At 37.2% G+C, this 18,015-nt stretch overlaps 1 protein-coding gene across 1 annotated transcript in view; it reads left to right on the top strand.

Annotated features, from left to right (window-relative positions):
* The window catches only part of LOC139710852 (unconventional myosin-Ia-like), a 96,999-nt gene that overhangs the window by 66,029 nt on the left and 12,955 nt on the right, over positions 1-18,015 (top strand). Inside the window, exons 10-19 of the mRNA XM_071622774.1 lie at positions 722-869; positions 3,715-3,923; positions 4,740-4,805; positions 5,523-5,690; positions 12,283-12,477; positions 13,152-13,322; positions 14,406-14,471; positions 15,269-15,336; positions 15,988-16,204; positions 16,763-16,912. Coding sequence (XP_071478875.1) covers positions 722-869; positions 3,715-3,923; positions 4,740-4,805; positions 5,523-5,690; positions 12,283-12,477; positions 13,152-13,322; positions 14,406-14,471; positions 15,269-15,336; positions 15,988-16,204; positions 16,763-16,912 — 1,458 coding nt within the window. The remainder of the gene's footprint in view (positions 1-721; positions 870-3,714; positions 3,924-4,739; positions 4,806-5,522; positions 5,691-12,282; positions 12,478-13,151; positions 13,323-14,405; positions 14,472-15,268; positions 15,337-15,987; positions 16,205-16,762; positions 16,913-18,015) is intronic.

Here is an 18,015-nt window from a genome sequence, read left to right as displayed (position 1 = left end):
GCGTGAAAATTTACTCTTATATTATACAGTATAGTATTGTATTGTAAGGTACAGGTGGAGGAGACTCATCAGTAAGCAGTTTGTGTGGCTCGGATAAAGGCCCCAGGGCTATATGGCATCTTTGTGATTCTCTTGTTTGTATAAAGTCAAGCCTAGGTGAATAATATAATGGTGATATAACTGGAGAGAGATAAATAGGAGAGGACATAGAAGGGGATACATGTATGTGAGAAGAGAGAAGTTGCGAGAAGAGAGAAGATAGTAACAGTGTTCATCATATTTGAAGCTATGTTTTAACCATGTGCAAAATTTAACTTTGTCTCAAAATTTGTGCTTTTAACTTATGAAAGTAAATAATTATATGGTAGGCAGAGTATAGTCATGGTGTTTATTAACATGAAATTCCATCAATCATTTTCTTTTCTCTTTTAAAGTGATTGAAGTCTTGAACAAATTTTCACACGTTACAGAAAAATTTAGTTGTTTTCTGTTTGTACTTAAACATCATTCTTTGGTTTTGTTTTGTTTGCTTGTTTTGTTTTGTTTTACTTCAACCCAAATACATTGTTATGGAGATGAAAGTGTGTACGAAGCCTCTTCTGTTTTAGTAAAGTGATTGTAATGATAGGAACACTGCTTAGAGCAGTAAGCTAATCATGTCATGTCTTCCTCTTTTAAAGACAACATTGTGGAAATATTTTTATGCTTTATCCAACCACAGAAAGCCTTGCAGATTATTGGCTTTGCAGACGAGGAGATTCTGGCTGTTTACAAGCTACTAGCCAGCGTCTTGAAGCTGGGTAACATCAAATTCAAGAAGTATACAACTCACAATGGTACAGAAGGAGTCAAGATCATGAACCAAGAAGGTGGGCTCCTTTTGTTGTTTTCTTTTATGTGTCCATTCAACCCTGCATAGGTCGACAGCACATAAGTCGACTAATCAGTGAAATTATGAAGGTCCCAATTTATGTTTGTTGCCTTTTGTGTGTCATTACTCTGTGTACGCAGAAGTTGAATGTGGCCGAAGTCTATGTGTTTTCCTCAGTACTGTCAAGATCGACTTTAAATGCAGAGTTGACAGTATTCTTGAATGTTCTTCATTTTGTTTTGCTTAATGACTGTCAAACCCCTCAAGGCATGAGGAAATTTCTTCTTGTGTTTAGCAGATATATATTACATTGTTGCCTTGCTGATCAATACATGTACCCATCCATTTTACAAATTCACATCCTTCAGTGCTGTAGACAGTACATTTGATGGATTTATGATCATGATTATATACAACAGAAAAATGTCTCTTGGATCTATGTGGACCATTCTGGAGAATGTACAAAATATTATCCTGTAAGTATTTGATTTGATTTGATTAACACAATAGTTAGGGAGACCAGGTGGAACATATGCAAGTCTATGCAGATTCACTGATTTTGAAGGGGGTGGTTTATATGCCTGATATTACGCAATTGTATTGTTTTAACATATTACCGAAGATACAGACTGCTATGTTCATTTTTTTCTGTTAAACCAACTCTGTAACTGAGATATAATTGCAACAGCATACTTTCAGAGGAATTTGAATGCACAGACTACATGAGATGGAAGCTGCTACAAACTAACAGGTTGTCTTGGTGTTGTGAGATACATTTGTAACCTGATTACTGATATAGAACAAGTAGGACATAGGTGAATGAGCTCAGAAAGGAGGTTTAGGTCTTTCTGGCTCCCGGCCAGTGACATTTGTGATGTGTGCGTGCAGACACCACTTTTGCTTTGTTTTTCTCTTTTCTTTTCTTTTTTTGATAGTTTTTCATATTTGCCTTGATAGGCGCTCATCCACGAAATGTCAATTATGTGTGAAATTGTCCGATTTTATCAAATTTGTTTTTATGCAGCTCTGGCTGCATTTGTAGATCTTCATACCCTTTTTATCAATAAGCATGAAAATTTAATTGAGTTAAGCAATTTGCCAAAAATCAACTTAATTAGGTCCCATCGTGCCTCAGCTTATTACCGTGTTAATCTCACTGACAGCCTCTCATTAAAATTTGTCTGCCAATGCATTTTGATGATCAAGGAAAAGTTAGAAGCACTTTTTTTTTCAGCCACGAGCATGCACTTTTAGCAATCTAAAAGTCTTGACTTATAAAGGAAAAAAAATCATTTATGGACAAGGATGCTCTAACTGAGCAGTTACCACTTGAGCTTTTTGTTAATTTTTTCTAGGCCACTAATGCAAGGTAGTTGCACACTATCAAAACAAACAAACAAACAAACATGTCAAACAGACATGACACACTGACAGATATATAGATATTTGTACATACATTACCAATACCAGTAATGCTGTAATTGTAGAAGAAAACTTATTTGGATCATAATTTACATTCCAACGTTGCTGTCGTCAATTTTATCAAAGTCCAACAATCTGTTAGTATCTTCACCCCCCCCCCCCTTTTTTGTTTGTTTGTTGGGAAATCAAATATTTGTAGTGCATTTGGGATCCTCTCTGTAAAATGGCCAAAGTATGCCTAATAATCATGAGCTCAGTGATGGTTACTTGGAGCACTTCAAACCGTTCTACTCCTCTGCTGACCATGGTTACACTCTGACCTGTAGCCCCTTGGAGCTATCCACAGCACTTGGATCTGTCTATTGACACAGCATATCTACTGAATGCAAGCATTTTTTTTTTTTCGGGGGGGGGGGGGGGTTACACCTGACTAATTCTTTTGGACTCATCCAGCATTCCACAATTTCCATCTGTAAAGAACTAACAGGCATTGGAAAACAGGCAGGAATGGGGAAATATTTTTTTTCAGAGGCTTACGGTATTATCTGAAGGAAAATAGGGTCAAACTGTACACTCCAGGGTTGCTCGATACACTACACTTTAGACACAATTGTGCTGCGTGAAGCATTATCATACTTGTAGAGACACAAGAAAAGACAAGCATTTTCAGTCTGTAGTACATGGTTCTTGACTCTGTTTATCAAAATCTTATTTTAAAGAATGCCTCAATTTTTCAGAAATGAGAACTCAATTTTGATCTTGACCTTTTCTTTAACTTTTGTTAGAGTGCTGCGATTCTTATCTGACCTGTGCTACTGTAGTGCAAGGAGTTGTGTTTTTATCTGTTTAAACTAAACAGATGATGTGAGTTGCGATGTATGTTACTCATGAGTCATAGATAATCATGGATGAGACTCAATTTCAGGAATTATTACAAACTCTGTGCTTTGCTCTACTTATCGGCATTCTACCTGTGTCCTCTGTTTGCTAATTGAAGCAGATGTTCCGAAAGCTAACTGTCATTGAAAAGAGATTATGTTATGATAGTCACCTTATTGCATCACAAAAGCTTTTCCGTGAGACTTTGCAGTGTTACACCCTGTAGGGTTTTCCCACTGACAAAATGACAAAATTGCCTTTGTTGTGGTTTGTATTGGGTTTTTTTTCCCCCGGGGGGGGGGGGGGGGGGGGGGGGGGGGATAGGTAACTAACCCTTTGCGTGCTAGGGTGGTGATTCTCACAGAAATCTCCATGGCGTGGTACACACTGTTCAAAGTCCCTGGCTCACAAAGGGTTAACTTTATGCCAACATAGCAGCTGCATGTTTAGGCTTATAGCTAAGTGCATAGCAACACAATTTGTCTGAAGTTATGTTTATATATCTGTGCTTACGTTTTCCCCTAAATCCTCCATATTTGTAGAAATGGACAGTGTCTGCGACCTCTTCCAGTGCGAGAGACACAGCGTGATGGGGGCGCTCACCAAGCGCACCATGTACGGGGGCAAAGGGGACAAGGTCACCACATCGCTGAGCGCCTCGCAAGCCTTCTACGCCAGGGATGCACTGTGCAAAGCCATCTACGACAGGCTCTTCTCGTGGATTGTCAGGACCATCAATGAGAGCATCAGGGTAGGTTGTCATGGTAACATTCTACTCTCTTAAAAAAAAAATCGAGTGAAAATATTCACTCTTAAAGGAGTGAATACAAAAAAGAGTGAATTTTGAGTGAAATTGAAGTGAATTTTGAGTGAAAATGTTCATTTTCACTCATTTTGGAGTGACCTCAAGGATCACTCGTAGATTTTGGAGTGATCCCTGATGTCACTCTAAAATGAGTGAAAATGAACATTTTCACTCAAAATTCACTCCAATTTCACTCGAAATTCACTCTTTTTTGTATTCACTCCTTTAAGAGTGAACATTTTCACTCAATTTTTTTTTAGAGAGTAACTTATAGATTCCATGATTCCTAGTTACCATCATGTGATAATGTAGCTGGATCATTTTAACTAACCATAAAAGTCATGCATCCAACTGATTTACTACGAGCAGTAAATCGAGGCACAATTTTTCTCTTAGCCACTCAGTGCGATTTTTTAGTTTCGCCAGAAAGGTATTGGATTTTAACATTTCTAACCAGTTGTATTGTGACTTTTGATTAGGAAAACCTTTCAAAGCATTGAAATATTGTAATTATTGTCAAATATTTTCTTTCAACAATTATATATCTTTACTTTCTTTCAATGCAAGCTAGCTTTCCACAGAACATTTGTGTAGACACTGTCCTATAAAATGAATTAAATGTATGCTCTTTTGCCATTTTCAAAATCTATCCCATTTCCAGAAAGATTGCTTTGTTGTCTCTCTTTTCATCATCAGAAACTTTGTGAATAGAAATAATGTCAAGTCAGTAATTTAAAATTCTTTTTTTTTTTCTCTTTTCAGGTGCGAAAAGGAGCTGCCAAGAAAGTGATGGGTGTTCTGGATATCTACGGCTTTGAGATCTTCAAGGTGATTCACGTCAGATACTTTAAAAAGCTTTTATAGTGGCTGTGTCTAACCCCTTTATTCAAAAGTACAAAGCTATGGATTTTTACAGCCTAAAGCAGTATTTTCTGTTGTGTGTCACCCCACAACTGTATGCTGTGAAGCAAAAAAAATCATGTCGTTCTGAGTGATTGTCCATTCATGTTCTGACGAGGCCAGACCAAGACAGCTGTGAGATACTATCTAAAGATATAGCCAAGACTCTGCTCATCTGAAATGACCTTACTCATTTATTAGCATTGTTAAATATTGCCCCATCAAAAAGATAGTCATTAAGAAGAGCAGTTTGGTATTGAAATATGTGACAAAGATCTACTTCAGGAGGTCAAGTTTGATGTTACCAACCTGAAGTCTGTGGATGTCAATATCAATGCACCAAATTTTGCTTGGTATTGAAAATCCTGTCTTGACTCTTTTGTACTTTTTTGGGCACACAATAAGAATGAAAGTTCTTCAATTTCAGTTGATATCAATATAGACCTTATAGACAAGCCAGTCATCAAATTCCATAGGGGTTATACTCATATATAATTGTTTTCATGGTTTGTAATGTATAATTTTTATGATGTATTCACGATTGGTGGATGCCTCTGTAGTTTTCACATTTCCAAAAGAGTTTCTACCATTACCACCATTACCTGTGCTTAATATATCCAATGATTGTATATTTACTGCCTGCAGAAAAACTACTTTGAGCAGTTTATCATCAACTACTGCAATGAGAAGCTGCAACAGATCTTCATCGAGCTGACCCTGAAGGAGGAACAGGAGGAATATATCCATGAGGGTATCGAGTGGACCCACATCGACTTCTTTGACAACATGACCATCTGTGACTTGGTGGAGAAGGTATGAGAGAGATAGATAGATAGATAGATGGATGGATGGATGGATGGATAGATAGATTGATAGATAGATAGATGGATGGATGGATAGATGGATGGATGGATGGATAGATAGATTGATAGATAGATAGATAGATAAATAGGTGGGTAGATATAGATAGAGAGCGAGAGAGAGAGATGGAGAGGGTATGCTCACCCATGTCTCACTTTGGTACCATACTGCTCATCTGTTGTGGTTAGATATTGAGAAAATACAGCGATCAGCTTCTTGTAAATTGTACTATTCCTTTGGTAGTGCTTCGAATTTGATATGATAAAAGAAGCATAGGACATGCTTCACAAAAATTGTTAATAGATGATCTGAGAACATGATGAAGACGAGAAGCTCTTTATTTTTCTCTCATGTCAACTCATAAGTTTTCTAACCTTACAGGACAAGTTCACCTTCATAGACATGTGGGTTGAGTGAATGCAGCAATATTAGTAGAACACATCAGTGAGAGTTTGAGCAAAATCGGACAATCCGTTAAAAAGTTATGAATTTTTGAAGTTTCTGCTCAGTCATGGCTGGATGAAAAGACTGCTATAGCTTGTGATGTCACATGAGTACAACAATATAAAGAAAGGATAAAGAAAATTCAACATATTTCAGTTTTTCTCGCATAACAAAAGAACACTCAACTTCTCTCTTTCAGAAGGCAGGGGGAATAATATTACCCTTAACATACGTCAGTAGGAAGTCGAAGAAATATGCACTTTATTCAAAAAGTAAAGTTTTGTGAAATTCTCTTTTTATTTTCCTTATATAGTTGTACGCATGTGACATCATACACTGTAGTAGTCTTCTCTTCCAGCAGTGACTGCGCAGATACTTAAAATATTCGTAACTTTTTAACGGATTGTCCAATTTTCCTCAAACTTTCACTGATGTGTTCTACTAATATTGCTGCATTCTCTCAATCCATATGTATATGAAGGTGGACTTGTCCTTTAAGAACTCTAAAGAACTATACAAAGTGTAGAATGCAACCCACAGATGAACTGCAGACTGTATATGAAACTTTGCAATATTTGGAAACTTTAGCAAGTTTGGAATGTGTCCCACGAAAAATATTACATGTGGCTTCTATGAAGACTTTTTTTTCTCTTTTTGTGAAAGCCCTTCCACAACCCCTTGTTTGTGGAACAAGGGATGATCCCTCAAAGCTAAATACACAGATGAGAATCTTAACTCCAACTTTTGTATAGCAGGAGTATACCTAGATGTGTTAGAATTTGCCTTTTGGAAAGGATGAGCCACAGAAATATCTCAAAAACATTGTCTATGTCAGCTGATGATGTTTTGACGGGAGCAAACATTACTTGGCGCATAAAAACATGAATTTTTCTCCGCCCTGTCATAATCTTTCTAATGCCACTCTTCCTCTTACTAATCTGGCTCTGACAGAACTGGGAACCTTGAGTATCTGGTGTCTGCAGCTACAGTTTATCTCTTACAACTTTTATGGAAACCATGGCAACATCCACTTCCGATAACATTCATTAGAATTTGAAAGATTTTTAGAGAGAACTTGAACCATATTTAAACCACGTCAAAGTTGAATTTCTAATCATCATCTCATCTGCATAAAATCATTGTTTTTCCCCTGGACAATTCTTTCTCTAAAAGGAATTCAAATCCATCCATGTGGCATTCCTTTTCATAACCAGTGGAAAATGAAATCATAAAGTAGGTTATGAATGTCCTTTTGTAACGCCATTGGTCCTAATGTGGTCAGAGTTGTCCTGGATAGGGTGAAAATTGCAAGCATTTCAGTGAGACATTTCTTGGTTTGCTTTTCATTGCCAAATGTTCCTTTGTCATTAGAGGTTTTGTTTTATTTTATCATTTTTTTGCCTTCATGTATTGTTCCACTGATGTATTATTATTATTATTGTTATTAATATTATTGTTATCATTATTATCATTATTGTCATTATTATCATTATTGTTATTGTTATTGTTATTATTATTATTATCATCATTATTGTCATTATTATTATTATTATTATTATTATCATTATTATTATTATTATTATCATTTTTTTGTTTTTGTTTTCCATTTATTCAATTTTTTTTTTGCTTGCTCTCCCTCTATGACATTGATTTTGACTTGATTGTGTCAATCTAAAAGGAATGTTTTGATGAGGTGAGTAAGTGGAGTAACCAAGTCTTGGTAAAATTATGTTCTCATCAATGTCATTGTTTTGCTAGTCTTTAACATAACAATTGATTAGGTGTCTAATTTAATGCATTAGCTGCCACAGTACATTTTTTGCATTAATTTGACTATTGATAGGAAATAGGATTTTGTCCTGGATTTTTTTATTCACATTTTTAAGTCATTCATATCCATAAATTTGGGGGGTTTTCTCATTTACAAGGGGAATGATTTTAGTGTTTGTGGGTCTCATGTTGATCTGTTTGTTTGATATGTGTACAGTCATTGTGTTTGTGAATATGGTGTGTATTAGTTGTTTGATACATCTATAAGTGATGTCACAAACCAGTCAAGAATTGGATGTTAGTGACTAGTCTGTCATTTTTCCTATAATCTGCCAACTCACAACTGTAAGGGGGGGGGGGAACAGTTACATAATTTTTGATGTGAGAAAAAGTTTGAGAGAGATAGAGAATGATAGAGAGCAAGAAATTGATAGAGCAAACAAAAGAAAGATTTAGAGAAAGAGGAGGAAGAGGAAGAGATGGATAGATAGAGATAGATAGATGGGGGAGGGGAGATAGTTCAATCTTCATCTATTGAGTGGTATGTACAGTACATGTAGTTACTAGCCCTTCAAGCCATGGTTTTATGGCTTACAGTCTGCCTTTTCCCCAACAGTGGCCTCTTACACACTGAAGTGCAGTTTACTCTTTTCACATGTACTCTACGCTAATATGCAGAGCAATATAGTTTTGTTTCAAGTAATAATGTTTAAGGAGTTCATCCATCACACTTCACTCTACTGTTCAAGTGCCTATTCTTCATGTATTTGATATACACTTAGCCGTGTTCATACAAACTATAATTATAAATATATGTACGTTGAGCTATGCTTGGCATGATGTAGACATAGAATCTACATTGTAATTATTGACTTGCCTGGTTTTAAAAAGAGGAAATAACAAGTACCTAAACCTCTCTGCTGGATTTTTCTCTTAAAAAGTGGTTGTCACTGCACAAAGGCTATCTTGATTTATTGTACAGGATTCTTGTAAGTAGTTTTTTTTTTCAGTTTGTAGTGCTCAGTCATTATATTTTCAGTGTTTGTCCAAATGAAATGTGTGTGTATACAATGTGGGATGTACTGCATTCCTCTAGTGTTGCTAGAATACATTGTATATTGTGTTCCATGTGTATTTAGTTCTGACAGTCTTGTATTTTTTTATCAGTTTTGTAATTTTTAAAGCACTAACACAATAATCAATATATTTGTTACATTTTCAAGTTTTATAGTGGAAAAATGAGCAAAGAAAATGGGATTCCATCAGGATTTGAACCCAAGACCTCCGGATTGTTAGCCCAGTGCTCTACTGACTGAGCTATGGAAAGTCCTAGTTCTGTGTTCATCCCAGAAACCCTTAATTTTTCACTGCTGGAAGTTTTGTTACTATCAGTTGTTTGAAATCGTAAGTTTTGTAGCCAAGGCATTTGTAGCAATGTGAAAATGAAATAACAAACTCACTGACCATCATGTCCCATTAAATACCCAAGTATCCTGTGTTTCATGACCTAGATCTCTTTCCGTGCAAAGGTAATTGCATCACATATATTAATTGCATTTGATCCATCTGCCAGGTCATCTGTGGCAATCCACACCCTTAATCAGATTAATTAAGAGGCTAATTACATTTGTCCAAATGAAATGCCATGTCAGTTATCTGTAGAGTATCAAAACACCTCACGCAACGTCACACTGACAGTGAAATTGGAACTCCCCACTGTGTTCCTCCTGCTTTAGACAGATATGATGAAATCAAACACACTACGGCAAATGTTTCATTACAATTGGACAAAAAATAGAGTTTTTGACACATGAAATTTTCGCATGTTTTCTTGTTTGAGGCTCTCTTGTCTTATTTTGGGTCCGAGTGAAATTTCAATTTACTGTTACATTGGTTTGACTTAGATAAGATGAACTTGAACACGAAGTGTGTTTCCCTTTAACAATTCCTCATCCGACAGTGTCTTCTCATATGCTTCCCTTAAGGTGGTTTGACATTCTGCCAACTGCAAGTCGCTTAATTGAAAACAACAAAACATTGTAATAGAATACATCAGTTCCCTGTTTGTTTATGTTCTTTCTGAATCTGGTTTCTTTTCCATTCCAAAGTGAGCCAATTTACAATCTGATATAACGATGCTCATTCATGATCAAGTATGCATCATCAAATATTTCTAAAATAGTGCCTGTCAATTTGGCTGATGACTGTCGAGTGATATCAATAAGTAATGATAATAGTAATAGCGGTGTCAAAGTTCACGTTATTGGCAATCCATTTGGGCGCTCTCTTTGTTTTCCTTCCCTATTGCACATTGAACTGAAGGTAAACAGTAGCAGGAGAGCCTGCTGTTGCCGCAGACAGTGCTCTGCTGAAGTGCTTTAACTCATTAAGGACGAGCTGATTTTGCTATAACTCGCATTTCCCATAGACACCTACCCGAGTATACTCGGGACTAAGTCTTCAACAGGTTGATTGCAACGTGGATGAAATTGTTTCTTCTAATCTCATTTTTAATATTGATTAACTTGTAACATTTAAAAGAAAATTGTGTTGCTACGGATCTATATGGCTCACATGTTTATATAGTAAACACTACATTTATGTTCTTGGGATGGGGGGGGGGGGGGGGTTAGGAGAGACATTTTCCTGTTGTGTGGACAAAATATTATATGATTTGGCAACCAGCTCTATGTTTTTGGCAAGAGGAATCTACTTGATCTATTTGGAAAATGCAGAAGGAAGTAGATGATGAATGTATTTTTATGATCATAGGACAAAAACGTTTTGCAGTTTACAGGTATGTTAAAGGTCATGTATCCCTTTTGTAAATATCACACAATTTTGCATGGTCCAAGAATAATGTCTCCCAACATTGTGTATGAAATTTACGGTAATACACATAAGACATTTTTTTTTTTTAGATTAAAAACAAACCCCATGCCATTTGGGAGTACACTCCCCTTTTCTATTTTTGGAGGAATGCTCAGAATATTTTCAGGGCTGGAGTAAGTTCACTGCAAATCTATGATATCGTTTCCCCCTCTATCATATTGAAGTTTCCAGTTTAATTGTTCTGAGGAAAGATCTAACTATCTAACTTACCTACCTTGACAATATACCAGGTTATGAAGGGAATCTGATTTTCAGGGTTGCAATAGGGACACACAAACTTTAAAGGGATGGTATGGTTTTGGTTGAGATGGGGAAATTCAGATTTTAAGTCTTTGCAAAATAATTAGAAACCACTTATGAAATATTAAAGAGCATACAATTTCAAGAGGATTTCAAAGTTTATTTGATGAAGTATTGAAATGGCGGTGATATCCATAAACAAAGTAAAACAAAGTGATCCTTATAAAAGGTGGGTCTCACCTTTTATTAGGACCTCTTTGTTTTGGATATCTCAGCCATTTCTAAACCAATTTCCCTCAAATTAACTTTGTAGTCCTCCTAGAATTATATGCTTTTTCATAATTCATAAGAAGTTTATCATTATCTTACAAAAAAAGTTGGAAACCTGAAGCCACATCTCAACCAAAACTATACCATCCCTTTAAAAGTCTTCTGTCAGGCAACAAGTAAGATCTCATAACAATGGAACTGAGAGAGAGAAAGAGAAAAAAGAAAGAAAGAAAGAAAGAAAGAACGAGACAGAAAGGGAAAGAGAAAATTTTATAAGAACATCAGCGATATTCTCATAGAATCTGCCAGGGAGCTGATATCTGATTTCTATTGTAGGATGCTAAGTTAACTTTAAATACAGATGACTCAATTAACCTCCCACAATGTATGTGTAGGAGGAGTGAAAGTTCATGATAAACCTCCCCCTCCCATTCTTCAAGAGCATCTCACTCATGATTGTGAGGTCATTGCTGCTGTATGCTTATAAATGACCTCCACTGCCTTCTGTCATGGACATTTTTTGCCCATCCCATCACTCATATCAAGCCCCCAAGGTGAATTCACTCCCATTTTCGTGATAAACATCGAAAGTCAATGTTTTCAACCCAAACACACTCAAGTATCTCAATAGCAAAATCACACAAATGTTATCCTTGTGCTCTTCTCCTCAATGTAATGAATGGAGCAACTCAGAAAAAAAAAAGAATGGTTGTCAAGAAATGTATGTTTTTTTTTTTTAATAGATTAATCTAAACAGCAATCTTCATCCCCTCATCTCTGCTGTTTATGATGTAGCATACTTCACTTCTTAGTGCCAAGCGAGGGAAGCCTCCATGTCCAGAAAGGAGGCACTGCAAGAGGAAAGATGGCATGACTTTGATGTTGTTCTTTTATCTTTTTTTCTTACTTCTTTTTATGTCCCTCCCAGAGCAATGCAGGAATTCTGGCCATGCTGGACGAAGAGTGCCTCAGGCCGGGCACCGTCTCCGATGAGACCTTCCTCAACAAGATGAACACGGTCAAGTACATCGTCGACCACCCGCACTATGAGAGCCGCGGCAAGCTCAAGTCGGACAAGAGTATCGACCACAACAGCTTCAGGTTACAGCACTACGCTGGCGCCGTGAGTGAACTTTTCAAATTCGCGACTCGAGAGTCATTGTGTATGTGTCATCATTTCCTGTTTTTTTAAACCAAAGGGAGCATTTCATAGCATGTGATTCATTGTCTCCATGCAGACTGATTTTTTTCCCCGTCAACATCTTACGACATCGCTGAAGAAGATGACTTCATGCTTAGCCAATGTCGCAGATGATCATTCTGTCCAATTGATGTCTCTATTCAGCTGAAAAGTAAAAGTTAATCTGTGTCAATCATGGCTATTAAAACTAAAAGTAGCCAACAAGTGCTACATCCAATTCTTGCTCCCTTTGCTTGCGGTACATTGTCTTGGAGTTGTCTCTCGTAGGCAGATTTGTGATTGATTTAAAGTAGTTTTAAAATCAGGTTTCAATTTCTGTGTCTGAATTAAAACATCTTCAAAGCTCAACAAGGAGACCTAAAGTCATCCTTTATCATAGTAAATGTAAAGAATGCCATTCAAAAGAGGAATCTGTCAATTAAAGTACTTGACAGATTGAGGACGCTTTGATTTTGCTACAACACACATTCACATGCCCGAGTATACACGGGACTCATCCTCAACAGGTTGATAGGATGCTACAGCATCAGCGTCAGTAATTGTATCAATGTTAAAACTGTATACTTTATATGTGATGTGCATTTCTTTGCCCACAGGTGACATATGATGTGGAGGGGTTCATTGACAGGAACAACGACCTCCTCTTCCACGACCTCTCACAGCTTATGTTCAAATGCAAGCACATTCTCCTCCCCGAATTGTTTCCCGAGGGAGACCCCAAGTTCATGTCCAAGAAGCGGCCACCCACCGCCGGTAGCCAGTTCAAGGTGAGAGAAAGTTTGTTTGGACTGTCAAAACTTGTGGCCTTTGTCTATTAAGAGGTCTCTTCACTAAGTTGAATGCTCCTTTGGCTCAACCATCTCATGGAAGTGACTCAAGATGATTTGATCACCTGGTGGCATGGGAATGGGGTGCGCGAAGGGGTTGGGGTCTCTCTTTGTGTAGTTGTCATCCGTTGCAGACATCACAGTTGATATGAAAAAATATGTGGAATGGTGGCGTGGTAATGATGGATGGTGTAGATGATGATGATGATGAGGATATTGATGATGATAAAGATGATAAGGTTGATGCTGATGATGATGGTGATGGTATTGATGCTGGCTGGTAATGATGGTGGAAATAATAATGGCAGTGATAATGGTGATGGTGATGGTGATGGTGATGGTGATGGTGATGGTGATGGTGATGGTGATGGTGGTAATGATGATAGAGATGATGTTGATGCTGATGATGTTGATTTTGATGGTGATGATGGTGATAATGATGATGGATATGATATTGCCAGTTATGGTGGTGATAGTGATGACATTGATGATGATTCTGATTCTGCTGGTGGTGATGGTGGTGGAGATGATGATGATGATAAAATGGTAATGGGAAGGAAACTTGCTTTTTGATAGTTATTTGATGAGGCACTAGACAGTTGGATTGCATGATTAGTTGTGAAGGTTGTATTGAATTTGAATGTGTCACTTGTTGGCCTTTTTTTCATGGGTTAGAAGATCATACAGAATGAAAATCTCTGAGTGAAGACGGGAAAAAAAGGGGGATCACAATGCAGCTACTCCTATTACACATAAAAAATCATTTGTTTAGAGTCTTTTTGAGTGTTGTTGTATAATTGCTTTTTAGTCTGTTTGAGTTTGGGTGGAAAATATTGAACAGTCACCAGCCGGAAAAGGAAATGTGTAGTCATTAAGGAAATGAGAAGTCTTTGTTATCATAGATAATTTTTTTTTTTTGTGGTCTACATAATGAAGCATGATGCCATGGGATTATGATCTCAAAATGAAACTGAAACTTTGTTGTTGTTGTTGGATATTCACCATTTTTTTTCTTCATTTCAGTCATCTGTGAGTGAGCTGATGAAGAATCTGCTATGTAAACATCCAAACTACATCAGGTGCATTAAGGTAAGAATTTCAGAAGTATCAGACTTTGCGTAGATCTCTGTCATGAATCAATCGTCCTCAAAGATTTTCAACAAGCATGATGAAGAAGGTTTTCTTTAATTGTCAAGAAATACAAGCCATTGGAATTATTCTCAGGTGCATGAATTGACATTCACAGATGTGTAGATTTATATGAAGATTATTTGAAACTTGGCCATTCCACAAATACTATTTGCTTACATGAAAGCCGAAAAGGTTTCTTAAAATTGTAGTAATTTATAGCAATTTGAAGCTTTAAGGAAGCCACCTGGGACCTGTAATGATGGTCAGCTGTAGAGAAAGAAACTTCTGATTTTAATTTGAAATTTGGTATCCTGTGGATCTTTCAAAGCTGGAGGAAAAATGTAAACAATTAAAGCTGTTATTCTTGTACTTGAACAATAGGCTGCTACAGTTACTTGATGAATGATTCTACTGACTGTAGTAATATTCATACAAGTTAGGATCTTGATTACCGGTATAATGTACATCACTGTTTTTCATTGCCAAGAAGTGAGAAAACCATAAAAATGAATGCATAATTGATAAATACAAAATTGGATGGAAACTAGTTCTGCATTCTAGTTTTTTTGTGAAATGTTCTCCCAGTTGATGTCAGTCTTCTTTAAAACTGCAGAGAAAGCCTCGACAGGTTTGAGGGCTTGTCAGCTCACTTGAAAATAGTTTCATTTTCTTTGGTCATGTGCCATGTGAAGTACACTGTGAAGTGTTATATGTTTTGATTGATTTGTTTATATGTTTACTCTTATCTCCCACAGCCAAATGACTTCAAGAAGAAGGGCCTGTTCAATGATGCCATTGTTCAACACCAAGTGAGATATCTTGGGTGAGTGTCAATCATTCTGAGTGTAAAGGAGATACACTACATTCTGAGAAGGTGTTTCATCTTTACTTGGTGTAAGAAAATTTTGGTGTAGCATGTGTTGACTGAATCACAAAATCTAAATATATTGGTTCAGCAAATATGACCCCCTGAAACAAGTACATTTGACTGTGTCATTACATACATTTATCCCTAGATATAAAGTGTAGTACAGTTGTATGTTGGAATTGGAAAAATTTGTACCATTGTACAGAAGTTATATGATTGTGGTATATTGATGTATATAAATATAAGTCATATAATCTTTTTCAGTAAGTGCTAAAACTGCTGAAAATACTCTTCCAGTAGTTGCCCAGTTCTGAGATATGCTATGTCAGGACATTCACATTGTTACCATGTCTTTGGGATCATTCCTCTCTTGCTGTTACATAGCAGTGCCTTAACATATGTATATCTGTAGATAGGCTCCCTATCTATCTCTCAAATGCCCCCCCCCAAAAAAAAGAAAGAAAGACATAAAATGAAATGGATTCTGAGATATTAGCCAGGTTTTGAACTCCCCATTACAGTCTTAAGCCCAGAGATCTTTACCGCTTGGCTGTAGCATGTTCATGATTTCACGTTGGTCTGTCGACGGGTGTATCGTCCCGACAGGTTGTTGGAGAACGTTCGGGTGAGGAGGGCAGGCTTCGCCTTCCGGCAGCCGTACGAGCTCTTCCTGGTCCGCTACAAGATGCTGTGCCCCAAGACGTGGCCAAACTGGAAGGGTGACCCTCAGGAGGGCACACAGGAGATCATCAAGCACCTCCACATCAAGGAGGACGAGATCGCCTTCGGCAGGAACAAGATTTTCATACGCAACCCACGAACAGTGAGTCCATAATCAATTGGTTTCAAGCAGTGGGAATGGGTCACAGGAAACTAGAAACACAGAACTAGAACACAGGAAAATAGAAAAGAGAATGATGATAATAAATGAAAAGTCACTATGTGCTGCCAGAATATGATTTTATATGTGAATGCAACTGATAACCATACATGTATTCCTTTGTAGCCTGAAATGTCTGGGGGGTGATTATAGGTTGTCAAGAGCATTCTTTCTGTTTAAAGATGTATTTAAAACTTGAATGTCTTCGTGAGAGATCTCTTCAGGCAAGAGGTAGTTGTCTTGTATGTGTAAAATTGATATGACTTTTAATTAGATAACAAACAACTCTGCATTCTCATGACTCAGTCACTTCAGATAGGACAGTTGTACAGACTACTGTAAAAGCTGTTATTTCATTCATTCAACACTGTTGCTTGCAAAGCTTAAATATGGTTGAAGTGACGAAAGTTTAGGAAAAAACAAAATCTTTGTGACTGTGTTCTGTGATTTCTTTTCCCACCACGTGATAAGTCTGACTGCTTTCTGAAATATCCTTCCTAGCTCTTTGACATGGAGGAGCGGAGAAAACAGCACATGCACCAACTGGCCATAATGGTGCAGACGATGTATCGGGCGTGGCACGCCAGGACGGTCTACAAGAACATGAAGAAGAGCGCCATCTTGATCGCTTCTCAGTTCCGCGGTTTCAGGGTGAGTCGGTCTATTCTCCAATCTGACTGTCATATACTAGCTAGGGGTTCGTATTCAGTGAAGGGCACTGCAGTTGTTAGCACAACTTGTAGTCATTCATGGAGTGGTTTTTTTTTTGTTTTGTTTTTCTATATTGAAGACTTGGTAGCATGGGGAGATAAGGTTGACTGGATTTAAAGGGAAGCAGTCCTGAGATTTTCACTGTACTGATAATTAAGAAGAGTAAAAAATATAACCTTTCACCAATTTATACGCGCGGACATCAAAAATTGTCTCCGTACGCGATTTTAAAAAAATAATTCCTGCAAATGATCGTGTAAGAGCCTGCCAAAAGGTGCAACGTCATTGATGCCCTACTCTCAAGTTGACAGCCGTGCCTCAGAAAACCAATTTAAGTGTTCAAAATGATCATATCTGGTTTTTTCATAAAATGTGACAATATGTGGTTTTATTATTTCGAACAAAATATTTCAAGCTTATTTATATATACAATTAATATAAAAATAAATAGAAAACATGTATTTATGAATAACTAGGGATGACGAGCAGAACACCGCTGGAAAGAGATGTGCATCGATGACGTATGACTCTCCGCCAAGACTTGCTCATTTGCAGAGTCGCACTTTTTTAACCGAAATGTACGAGCTTATTTGGTGATTTGAAAGTTTGTTTTTGATGAAAGTAGTTCATTGGAGGTACCAACAACAACATATTTTTTTAAATTTCGTGAGGACTGCATCCCTTTAATTGATCTTCATTTGCTGCTACAACTAGCACAGGCATGCTAGAATGGAATTACCTGATAGCAAATATATGCATCAAAGCTTATGGTCACCGGTAATGTACGACTTCAGTTTAGACTGTTTGGCTGCTTATGTACTTACATAGAGATCAGTGATGAAGCTGTACACAGTTTGTTATGAGAATTCCTGAACATATATCCAAGTCTGGCCAGCCTTCTTCCCATAGCATGTATTCCCATGCTGCAAGGTCTTCAACCCGTTGAGGATGGACTGATTTTGCTATAACATGCATTTCCTATAGACGCCTGCCCGAGTATACTCTGGACTAGTCTCCAATGGGTTAAGATCATAAACAGACTT

Source organism: Diadema antillarum, unplaced genomic scaffold (assembly GCF_040938485.1).
Source record: "Diadema antillarum isolate AM-2024a unplaced genomic scaffold, OU_Dant_1.0 seq00001580_RagTag, whole genome shotgun sequence".
NCBI lineage: Eukaryota > Metazoa > Echinodermata > Echinoidea > Diadematoida > Diadematidae > Diadema > Diadema antillarum.
The sequence above is the reverse complement of the archived record's forward strand: the minus strand, read 5'-3'. Positions and strand labels throughout refer to the sequence as shown.